The 13,073-nt window shown below is 31.3% G+C and overlaps 1 protein-coding gene across 1 annotated transcript in view; it reads right to left on the minus strand.

The window, feature by feature from the left end:
- LOC149478325 (pikachurin-like) overlaps positions 1-13,073 on the minus strand; it is a 171,247-nt gene that overhangs the window by 51,450 nt on the left and 106,724 nt on the right. Inside the window, exon 5 of the mRNA XM_089709472.1 lies at positions 11,938-12,046. Within this exon, the coding sequence (XP_089565598.1) occupies positions 11,938-12,046 (109 nt within the window). The remainder of the gene's footprint in view (positions 1-11,937; positions 12,047-13,073) is intronic.

The raw sequence follows: 13,073 nt of genomic DNA on the forward strand, positions 1-13,073 counted from the left end.
TTATTAAAATTTCCTGTCGTTCTGGTGATTGGAATTTTTATTTTTGAGATCAACGAATGAAAAAATAGATTTTTCGTAGAAACGGTTATATATATTGTCAAAAACATCCATACAAGGAAGGAATTTATTTTTATTTTTTAGCTCAGTTTAGTAATAAATTTTACTAACAGTTCGTTTAATTATTTATGGTAGTACGTGTTTATTCAATAAAAATTAAGTAGTAACTACCTACTATGCAGTCACTATTCCACGCGGACGAAGTCGCGGGCACAGCTAGTTTAATTATATGTCCCTTGTCCGATCGCAAATTCCTATCATATTATACAAAAAATATTGCACCACACATATTTTAATACAATCTTCGTTTTAACATCGTTTAAAAACTCACTCAACAGATATTTAATATAAGTAAAAATATCCGTTTTTAATTAAGATTTTAAAGAACCGTTATAAATAAAACCACGCAAATATTTACTTCAAGTAAACATTCACTGAGACTCCCTTATAAAAGTAGATAAGTCACGATATCATATAATCAAGAGTGGGATTCAAAAGACGTCCTTCCGAATTTATAAAAGATCTCCCTCCTCAAGGCTCCGATCCCTTGAGTGCTTTCAATACAAAATATATATAACAGACCCTAGATCGGAATGGATAACGTGTACATTTTCGTGTAACTTTCTATATCTAGATTGAGTGCAAAGCTTTTAAATGTTGCTTTCGTGTATCTTTACTAATATTATAAAGCTGAACAGCATCTTTGTTTGAACGCGCTTATCAGGAACTACTGGTCCGATTTGATAAATTCTTTCGGTGTTACATTTATGAGGAAGGCTATAGGCTATATTATTATATCATCACGTGTACATATTCGTGTGACTTTCTGTATCTAGATTGAGTGCAAAGCTCTTAAATGTTGCGTTCAGTATTATGTATCACTGTTTCACAGGTTTTATAAAGAGACATAATATGGAAACCTAAACAGGCAAGTAAAAGTTTGTTGGAATTGAGATGCAAGTAGCTAATAAGTATGCTAAGAATGGTTGAGTACATTTCTGCTAATAAATGAGGTAAAGTAACATATTTACAAATTCAAATAAGACTTAATAATATTGTTTTACATAGGTATGTTGTTGCCTTGCCAATAAAATTGTACTAACAAGTACGTAGGTAAATAAGTAAATAAAATTGATACAAAATACATTATTTCATAACGTATTGATATATTCAACCAGCTTTTAAAAAGTACACTGGTTTTTTTGTATGTTTGTAAAACGATAATTCGATCAATTATAAATGGATCTCGATGATACTTTTTTACCTTATACTTCAGAGCTGTGAATTTTAACGAAGTTTATTCAACGCTTTACTTAATCGGTTCTTCATATTTTCTAAAAGAAACAACTTCTAAATTATTTCGCACAATTTGATGCGTAAGCTCCAATATTTCTTTTTCCTTAACATTTTAAGTTTATCTGGAGAGAAATCCTAATAATTTCAAAATATTCCAGCCGTTATCGATAGATTTGCTAAATAAATTTGGCGAATGTTTTATCTAAAGTAATGTATGATGAATAAATCAACAACTGAAAAACCGATTTTTAATTGTTTTAACCCTGTGTTGTAACCCAACCGGCAACCCAGTAGAAAGTTACATAGTTCATAAGTGACACAGGACATTTAATACTTCAGTATAGTAACAAAAAAATACCAACAAATCTTTGCAAGCTACCAGGAATACATGAGTTTTATAGAGATTTCTACGTGCGAAAACCAATACTATTTCCTAGGACCATTTCGTCCTACCCAAAACTGCCTTTTTGAATCGCCCTGAGTTATATTAAGTGATGCGAGGGGCTTGATCTATAACACAAGGGAGGGTTGGGGTGAAAAATACGAGTTCATATAATTGTTTTGGGGACGCATTACTTCAAGTGATGTACATAAGGCTTAGTGGTTTATGATTATTTGATGTTAGAGCTTAGAATGTAGTGAAATGCTAGAATATTTATGGTGTTTATAGATTGTAGAGAGAATTTTAGATTAAACTGAATGGGTAGTTTTTTTTTTAAATTAACATTCTAATGATGATGATGTGATAATGATGAAATTAAGTCACGATAACTTGATATAGGCACACAAATGTATTTATTACCGAAGGATTATAGCTATTATATTAAAGAAGATTAATTTTATAATTTAAATACAGTATCGATGAATAAATTAATACAAATAATGACTCATAAATAGAGTAATATTGTATTCTCCTTTTAATTATGTTAGAAGAAAATTTTACATTGTGTTATTTTGCCATTTTCACATATTTTTAAATAATTATATTAACAAAAGTATCAAGAAGGAATGAGCGCTGTTTCTAACATGGATTAATGCTACAGAATCTGTTTATTAATTATCCATCCAAATCCCAATGTAATGTTGCATATGGATACTAATTTATGAATTCCTGAAACCGGAAGGACTTCGCCGCCATGTTGCTGTAACTTCCGGGACTTCCGGTGTATACATACGTATGGATATAGAGCATCGTTTTAATCATAGTTTCAGAGGAGAATTTATTTTTTTGGTTTTATTATTTTTTACTCAAATAGCTGGATAATTAATGCTTTACGCGGAATTTATTGAAGCAACTCATAATACTAAGAATAGTGACATAATTTATGAATTTAAACCGTTTTGATATTAGCAAGATGATTTATAACAGAAAACAAAACTTTAAATGAATACATTTTTAGAATTTTCGATTTAAAGGACCTTCTTTACCTTTTATTTATAGGTAAAATTTGATTAGTGAAAATTCCGTCACGTTCTAAACGCGCATAAAATGTTTATGTATCTGCCTAAATTAAACAAAAACCCTTTGCGCTTTGAAATATCCTATTACTCTGAATATGTCGATTCAATCAAAATATCAAATCGGAATTTTTCAAATCGGACCAGTGGTTCATGAGATTAGCGCTATCAAACAAACAAACAAACTCTTCAGCTTTATAATATTAGTATAGATTATCACAAATTTAAAATTACAATAAACCGACACCAAACCATAGAGCACTTTATAGAGTATATATCAGTGTGGTCTTTCTTTATTTTAGTCTATGAATACTGTGCCTCCAGTGAATAAGGGAGTAAGACGAGTTATTCCCTTTGGTTTTTATTGCACCATTGGATTCAGCTCGTCAAAATACACAACATATCAAAAGGTCATATCTCTAGCTGCGTCCTAACCCATTTTTTCGAATGACCCAAACGGTATAAGTAGGGTGTGATTAACGGTATAAGTTACCTTATCCATCATTTTAGGCCATCGCAAAGGAACTATTCGTCTCGAGTCAAAAGTACCCACGAACACAAAGACGTATGTGTAGTTATACTTTTTGAATAAAGACTTAATTCATTTTGTTCCATCAGTCCTAACACTATTTTAGTATAAACGCATTTGTGTCATTTTTCTAACATGAGCATAAAGGAACAACTCTTTTAGTGTCATTGGTTCAAGTGACGACATGAGACAGTTTGGCATTAATGCCGTGTTGATATTGGTCTATTAATTGAATACTGCACGGAAACAACACACACTATTCCTTATTATTTTTAAATCGTTTTTTTCAATAAATCTGCAACAACAAATCTTTATATTTTTTAAAAAAGGTATTTATCAGTTATTTATTTATTTATTTATTTATTTATAACACTTTATTGCACAAACAAAGTTAGGACAAAAATAACATTAAAATACAAAAGGAAGGCATAGTTTGTACAAGAGGCGGCCTTATTGCTAAGCAGCAATCTCTACCAGGCAACCTGATGGGAAAGGAAATGTATGATGTTAATGGGATAGTGCAAAAAGAAGAGAAAAAAAAAATAATGATAATAATTATACCTAATAAATAAATAAAATTATTTAAGTATCAAATATACCTACTATATATACATAAATTATACTACAAATAAATAAAATACACATATACATAGTTACATATGATATATAAATACATATTATATAAATAGAATACATATTATATAAATAGAATACATAAACATACATATACTATAGCACAAAGACAATAAATTTATAAAAAACAATATTTGATGACGTCAGCAAGCAAAACATAAAGTAAGGAAAAAAAGGATGATAATAAAAAAAACTATAGCAAGGAAAAGTAGTGATCTTTTAGCAATACTTTAAAAGAGCTGAGCGTTTGAGCACGTCTAATACTTTCTGGTAAAGTATTCCATAGTTGAATAGCCCGGACTGTGAAAGAATTGTTAAAAAATTTAGAATGATGGAAAGGGGTGCTGAGCAATAACAAGTTGGAAGAACGAAGAGAGAGAGTATGACTAGAGCTTAAATAATCGAAGTTATCCTTTAAGTAAGAAGGTGTCTTAGGGCTAAACAGAATACAGTATAGAAGACAGTTAACTTGGGATACTAATATATTTCTATGGAAATTAACTATTGTTTGCAATAGATATTAAAAATACAGTTAACACATTAAGTGCATTTAATGATATTATACTCTTTGTTTATATAAATACAGAACGATAATTGAATCATCTAAAAAAAGCCAACAAAAATGTTAAACTTATGTATATTTTCTTCTTATAATTGGGTAAGTTTTTAAAAAATAACTCGTTTTTAATCTTTTTTCAAAAAAATTATCTAACTACAATAATCAAGACAATAATACTATAGTCTATAATAGTCGCATAAAAAAAAGTATTTATAACCAGTCTTGACAATTTATTATGAATATTGTTTTCTCCGCATATAGCGTTTTAGCCACTGTGCTTTGGTAATTTGCCTTTTTTATAGGAAAAAAATCCGCAATATCGATACTTCTTTGGTCCTGCATTTTCGTAAACATTTTATGAATATATCTGGTACCACATATTTTGAAAAAATTGGGCTATTGTCACGTAGAGTCTCTTCAAAGTGCGTGCCACAAGTCGTATTTGCATCCAAGGCACCTTCAAATCTGTGCTTAATTTTTTCATAAAATCTTTGCGGCTCATTGTATTTTGCACGCCTCATAAGCGAAGCGTTGAGGTGGGTACTACTGTCACTTTGCGCAAAACATCTGATTTTTCAAACTTAAAATGTCTTTATGTATCATACATTGCACTTGTAAGATAATACATACACACACATATTAAGAAAAAACACTATTTTTAACGTTCATGATATTTTTGATGTCATTTTTGTTATTTAAACTAGTTAAAAAACAGTTTAAAAAAGTTCTGTCTTGGACGTCCGTGTGTCTGTATGTGCGGATCCTTTTTCTTGTTAACACGATAGCGACCGAAATACTTTACTAATCGAGTCTTTTTTTTTCTCTTACGCTTGAGTATGCTCAGGAATAGAACCCTTTCATTTTTCAGGGTCTGATTCGATGTGGTTTAATTGTTATTAAATAAACAAAAATAATAATTAATAAATATTTATATTAAAAAAAAATTATGAGGCGTGCACTTTTGGATTTTCCAAATTATTCTTTATTTATTTTTTTTATTGTGTGATAGGGAAGCGCTTGACCACGATCTCGCCTGATGGTAAGCTGAGATGTGGCCTATGATGGAGCGCGCTTCCCTAGAAGGAAGCATTAGCATTTATCTACATTATTTTGATATTATATGATATAGAAATTGTTAAAATTCTATATCATGCCGTAAAATATCGCCACTGACCACCTATAACTTTTCCTGTATTAACTGAACATACAGGAATATGGTTTTCGGGCTTCTCTTATCTCTTTATAGTGCTTGTATCCCTGTGTTGTATCCTCAATGTATACCACCATGACATTGTGGCGTTGCCACTTTTATTATCTATATTTTATTATGTGTGGCGTTCCGAAACGGAACGCACTTGATCGAATTTTAAATTGATTCGACTATAGTGAAAACGATTCACTAGGACAATAGTTAATACGCAAAACGCAATACGCAGTTGATACGTATTTAATACCAATACTCAATGATTGTCTCCTGCTAACCTGTACAGACTAGACTCATTGTGGTGACTGGTGAAACATTGTATAGCATTAACAACATAGTACTGTATTATTGAAAGATCGAATAAAGGTTTATTTTACAATCTACGACTTTCATTATACATGGGTAACAAAACCCCATAACATATTCGGTTTTACTCCGGACAACATCTTCAGCCACCCAATCCCTTTGCTTGAAGTCCAAATCCAGCGGAGGACAATAATCGTCATTTACTAAAATTGAAGTGAAATTGAATTGAATTGAAAATTGAATATTTTTCGTCCTAGTATAAAAGTTGTCTGGATCCCATTTTATACTCAATCTATAGTATAATACTATAGATATCATGTGAAACGTGACTTGGAAAAAAATTATTCAAATAAATCACAAAATAAAAATTTGAAACAATTTTAAAAGTTACGAAAAGCCCAATTATACGTCAAAATGACGCACAACATCCTCTTTACAACCAAATGGCGGAATTTACATGGATGAGCCAACTATGTACTGCTAGGTCTCGACGGCTAATAAGTTGGTTTTGGATTTTGCAGCGATTCGATGGTAAATATAGAAGAGTTCATACGTCAAATTTACGTAGATTGGACTTCTAGGGTTAAATGCATAAATACCTAAATGATGTTTTGTTTTTATTATCTAATAACGATAAAAAAACCCGTTGATTTCATTCGTTTTTCAAGCTACGTGCATAGTTTTTCCACTAAAATGCCTCAATTGAGTCATAAAGTACACAAATTTCAAGCATAATAAGTCACATCATTTCTATAAAACCAAAACTGGCAATAATATAAGTCGTGTTGTGCGATTATGAACATAGTGCATAAGGGCATAAGTCGTTATATTGCAAAGAGTAAAAAAAAATTATGTGAATACATTGAGTTATTCCATGAAGTACTCGTTCATAAGGCCACAACTACAAAAAAACACGAAAAAAGTATATTTCTGGGGTTGTTACAATATGTGTTCATATGTAAAAATATAGTCTAACATCATATCTTACACATACAAGCTTAAAATTTTGAATTAATAAAGATTTAGTATTGATATATAGTTTTTTGTCTCTCCTGAAAAGTGCTGTTTTTGAGTTATTCCCTTATTCACTGGAGGCACAGAATATTAAACAGGCTTCAGTTTTAAAGACTTCTACATAGCTATTACTCAGAAATATCTTGATGGAACTGAACACGCGATCCCTGCATTTAATATCACGATCCCATTAGATATAACGATAGCATTCTTTAAGTAATGACTTTTGGTAGTTTAGTTATTCGCAAACCTTGTATAAAATATATTTTATATGCATTTATTTTACATTTTTAATATGGCGTATGTTTATATCTATATTAAACACTAGCTGTGCCCCGATGTTTTACCCGCGTTGCTCCGCTCCTGTTGGCCATAGCGTGATGATATAGCTCCTTCCCCGATAAATGGGCTATCTAACACTGAAAGAATCTTTCAAATCGGACCAGTAGTTCCTGAGATTAGCGCGTTCAAACAAACAAACAAACTCTTCAGCTTTATAATATTAGTATAGATTTCTACTTAGGTACATTTATTTATTTATTTATTTATTTATAATTCTTTATTGAACAAAATATGAGAAAACAATAGTATGCAAAAAGAAGTAGAAATACAAAAGCATAATTTGCCCAAAAGGCGGCCTTATTGCTAAACAGCAATCTCTACCAGGCAACCTGGCGGGAGAGGAAATGCAAGAAGATTATGGGATAGTGCAAAAATAAAAACAAAGTATTAATGCAAAAACAACAAAAATAAATATATAATTATATAAACATACACCTACATAAAAATAAACAAATACAATATCATAGATACAATACTACAAATACATATAATATTAAATATATATATACATATACACATATATACCTATACATACACATACTAAATAAAAGAAAAATAAAAATAAAACTCAAATAAATATAATGAATAAAACAATGATTGGCTTCAGAAGGCAAACAGGAAAGCAAGGGAAAAAAAAGAATATGTAGTAACAGAAAATTGAAGAAGCTACTGTTGGGATAGGTAATACTTAGTCTTTAAGTAGCTTTTTAAAGGAGGAGAGTGATTGTGCACGTCTGATATTTTCAGGTAACGCATTCCACAGCTGAATAGCGCGCACTGTGTAGGAATTATTAAAAAAGTTAGAACTACGGATAGGAGTACTTAATAATAACAGATTAGTAGATCGAAGCGAGATAGAATGATTAGAACTTAAATAATTGAATTTATCTTTTAAGTACGGCGGAGTCTTAGGGCTAAATAGTATACAGTATAAGAGATGAAGCACGTGAGTATCCCGGCGATAACGAATAGGAAGCCAGTTTAACCTTTTCCTGAACTCTGAAACATGGTCAAACTTGCGTAAACCGTAAATGAATCTTATGCAGAAATTTTGAAGCTTCTCAAGGGTGTCCAGTTGATATTCATAAATATCAGGATAGCAGGAATCGGAAAAATCGAGGAGAGGAAGGAGAAGAGATTGTGCCAACGTAATTTTGGTAGAGATTGGAAGAAAGTTCCGTAAGCGCCGTAACGAAAATGCAGATGAAAATACCCTTTTTTGCACTTGTTTGATTTGCTCGTCCCAAGAAAAGGTTTGATCGAGCGTCAAGCCTAAATTTTTAACCTGAGTGGAATAAGGGACAAGTACATCATCAACGATAACATTAGGTAAATTGATCCAGTCAATTTTTGAGACTAATTGCCTACTTCCGAATATAATAGCTTTAGTTTTTGTTGGATTAACTGTTAAACCATAGTTCTTGCACCACTTGACAATAGTTGCAAGATCCCTATTAACTTGTAAAATCGCTTCAGGTAGTTCGAGAAGAGAGGCATGTTTATATAACTGGAAATCGTCCGCATACATGTGGTAGGATGATACAATATTAGTGGAGATTGTGTTGATGAAAATGGAAAAAAGGAGGGGAGATAACACGCCACCCTGAGGAACGCCAGCAGAGACATTGCACCATGTCGAAGAAAGCTCCTCGATCAGCACACGCTGTCGACGTCCCTCCAAGTAACAATTATTATGGCACTGAAAATAATTAAATATGCAGTTCTGGTTTTTATAATGTTACTAACCGCTTGTTGCTTTTAGGTTGATACCCGGATACAAACATAATAAAAAGCCTATAATGTAGCTTTCTGCTTATGAAAGTTTTCTTCCAATAGTTTTGGAACCTCTTCATTACAAACAAAATTTCTTCTATTAAAATAACTGTAGATTATTTATCAGCCACAAATTAAAAGGACAAAATTTACAAAAATTGCAGGCGAGTATTATCGGCGAAGTTAAACAAAGTTTCCAAAGTATAATGGGCAACTTGATATTGGTATTATAAGAAAATTACTTTTAAACTTCGCAATGACGAGGAAATAAAGCGCCTTCAGACGATCAGCGATATAATTATTATTACACGATTGAAAAACTTAACAAATTACACAAAATGTAGGTACGCTTTGAAAATGTTTTAAATGCTAAAGTATTAAATATCTGTAAAAATTGATGTTTTAAAGTGCAAAAGTTGTATTTATTGATTTTTTATATTTTACTAAACTCGTCCGCGTCGGTCGTACGTGTATTTTACTAAACGAAATGCATATTTATGTACCTACCTAGAGAGGACATCGCACAGGGACATCGCTACTACTTACACTATTTGTAACACGAGTTAGAGTCAATCGTCTCAAACAAATATTTATTTGTTACATTTATTGGTTTTAATTGATAAGATTGATATATTCAATTTCACGAGTATTGTTTAAAGATATTTTCTTTAGGGCCGATTTTTCAATCCATGGTTAAAACTTATCCGCCCAATAAAGTATTACACGATAATATTAAAATGTCACCCGTAAACTGTCAAAGACGGGCAAAGAATACATTTTTGAAGTGGTAGTTTAATACGTTATTCGACGAATAAGTATTAACCAAGGATTGAAAAATTAGCCCTTAATGATGCTTAAAAAAACCCTTAAACATAAAACGATGTAAAAGTTAGTCTGATACACCCTTTATCGATCAATACAGTGTAGGGGCAAAGGGTTACCTTGACAACAACCTTAAATTTGTAATCGAAGGCAGTGTTTATAAACTTTTAAGAGCTCTTTTTGTATGGGTTTTATCAAATCCTTAACAGTAATTGTTGTAACAAATTCAATATTTCGAGTTTGAACTTTAGAGGAATATTTAAAATAACTAAGTATGTAGAAATAACATTATCTTTTAGTTTTTGGTCTTTTTTTTCGTAAAATAGAACGAAATTATATTCCAAGTAAGAGTCAATTAAAAACAAATACTCCAATACTTTTTATTTCATCATTATTCTGCAAAGTTCATATATTACGCTAATGAAATATAATAAATAGAATTTATCATTGACCTTTACGACACTCAATAGGTTAATCCAATGGCCTTTGCCAAATTTTACAAGGCAGAACTAACGTAGTAACTATTTAGTATTCTTTGATAGAACATATTTTGTCCATAAAAAATTTAATTTGTATTAATGTGAAATCGATTATACACCCCAATAGAGAATCACCCCTAGTACTTATGTGACCCTAATACCTATGGGGATGAAATCATTATATATGTAGGGATTTAAATTAAAATTTTGGATGAAGAGATGATTAATAGATTTTAACTTTTGCTTAAATTTTAGGTAAGTATAATTCATACCACTAGAGATTATCATGGCAGGAAAACGTATGTCAGGGCAGCTTGTATCCCCATAATATTATGAATATTGTAAATAAGCACTAAATGCAACACAAAGACATTTTAAGTACATTTAAATTTAGTGAAAATTATATCGTGAGATGGAATTTCAACACACGCCTTTCGCTTTAGCCAAGATTATAGAATAGAATAGATAGACATATTTTATTCTCGAAATCCATACTCACTACATAGTATAAAACAAAGTCGCATTCTCTGTCCCTATTTCCCTATGTCCCTATGTCCCTTTGTACGCTTAAATCTTTGAAACTACACAACGGATTTTGATGCGGTTTTTTTTAATAGATAGAGTGATTGAAGAGGAAGGTTTATATGTATAATAACATCCATTAAATAGTGGAGAAGTACTGTTATTTTTGAGGTTTCTAATGTGATGTCGTAAATAATTACATTTTTTCCGCTTACATTGCAAACGCAGGCTGAACCCTACGAGTTTTATCAAAATAATGTACTAAGTATTGTACACATTGAAAAGGTCTACAGAAAAGTCCGCGATGGCATATGTCTATCTCTTATGGATTACCCACAATAACTTTTTTTTGTCATTTACTTTTTACGTCAAATAATGGCTAATTTTCGAAGCGATTTAAACCAATACAGCATTAATCCATAACCAATTAAATACCTTGAATACATTGTTCATTTAATGTAGATCTATATGGCCCTTTACACCGTATGATTTAAGTGAATATTTTCGAAGATATTACAGATTTAAAAATTGCGGGACGTACCGTTTGCAGCGGTACCGGCCGGCCGGGCCGCTATGTTTTTATATACAACGTTAAAAGTTTTTCTGTAGTGTATTTAGTATCAGCATTGCACCCGTGCGAAGCCGGGGCGGGTCGCTAGTAATATTATAAATGCGAAAGTAACTCTGTCTGTCTGTCTGTTACTCAATCACGCCTTAACTACTGAACCAATTTGTATGAAATTTGGTATAGAGATATTTTGATACCCGAGAAAGGCTACTTTTTACCTAGGGAAATAGGGTAGGTTTTATCCCGGAAATCCCACGGGATTAGGAACTATGCGGGTTTTTCTTTGACTGCGCGGGCGAAGCTGCGGGTGGAAAGCTAGTATACAATATACAATACATGAGAAAATTCTACACACACACAAACAAACAAACTTACCACTCCTACATTTCCTATACACACAGGTACATTTTGAATCTGTACAGGGATCACAGGAACAACTCTCCACTGCTGTGGTTCGTGCTGGGGATGATGTACCACCTGGCACCTGGTAGAAATGGGTTTATTTTAAGAAATTAAATAAAAATTAAAAAAAAAATGTATGCGTGTACCTATGATGATGATATCAATGAATAATTTTTTAGTAAGTTTAACGTAAATAAGATGTTTAGGAAAAACACCGTGTAGTAAATTGTCACTCGGTAAAATGTTACGTGCTAAATATTTAAACTAGCAACATTTTAATATAATAAATTGTAAAGCACAAAATATGTTACTGAATATTAATATTTTAAAAACTAGATATACTATTATAATAAGCAAATTTTTACTGTATTCTAAACTCATTGTACACTGTGTTTTGAAACAAATAAACGATTTTTATTTTATTTTTATTTATTTATTTAGATAAAACGTTGATATGAAAGGTATCGCGTTCAATTTAAAAAAATATTCAATAGTCTGTTAACTGTTTCAAACTTCGAACATTTATTTGCAATAAAAAAATACATTGTTTATATTCACATAGATATCGTAAAACAAAAGCCAATTACTTTACATGTAAACCCTGTGTGTAAACCCAAAATTCCTAAAAACTGCTTTCATTTTTTCATTAACATAAATTCTCAGTTCTAATTTAATTATCAATTCTTCAATCATAATTAAGTGCGTCTATTCATCTTTGAAATATATAACATCCTATTAATATTACGGGAGGGTCTCGAAATTGAAATGCAGGGAGCCAAAAGAGTGACGAACCAATGAACCGGCAAATGTGATTATACGTTATTAAAATTTAACACATCGACGTTACGCTGCATTACGGTTTTAATAAATTTCATTAAAGCCTGCCGCCGTCTATTGAAACGGTACAGACAGTAAATAAAGCAAAAAAAACTGCCAACGAAAATTGTTTTTTTACGACAGAAGGAGGGTTTTTCTAGTGTATTTGGGAAACTCTAACCCTCTGGGAATACGGCTTGTTGTATTTTTATGTGAGTAGCGAGGACCATCATAACTAAAAAAAATGCTGTCAAAAAGTACCTAATCAATAGTACAATTCTAAAATGTTCTGT

The sequence above is a fragment of the Colias philodice genome, chromosome 22 (assembly GCF_061535455.1).
Source record: "Colias philodice isolate Cphi_HAF_F1 chromosome 22, ilColPhil1 Martin Lab GWU primary, whole genome shotgun sequence".
Taxonomy (NCBI): domain Eukaryota; kingdom Metazoa; phylum Arthropoda; class Insecta; order Lepidoptera; family Pieridae; genus Colias; species Colias philodice.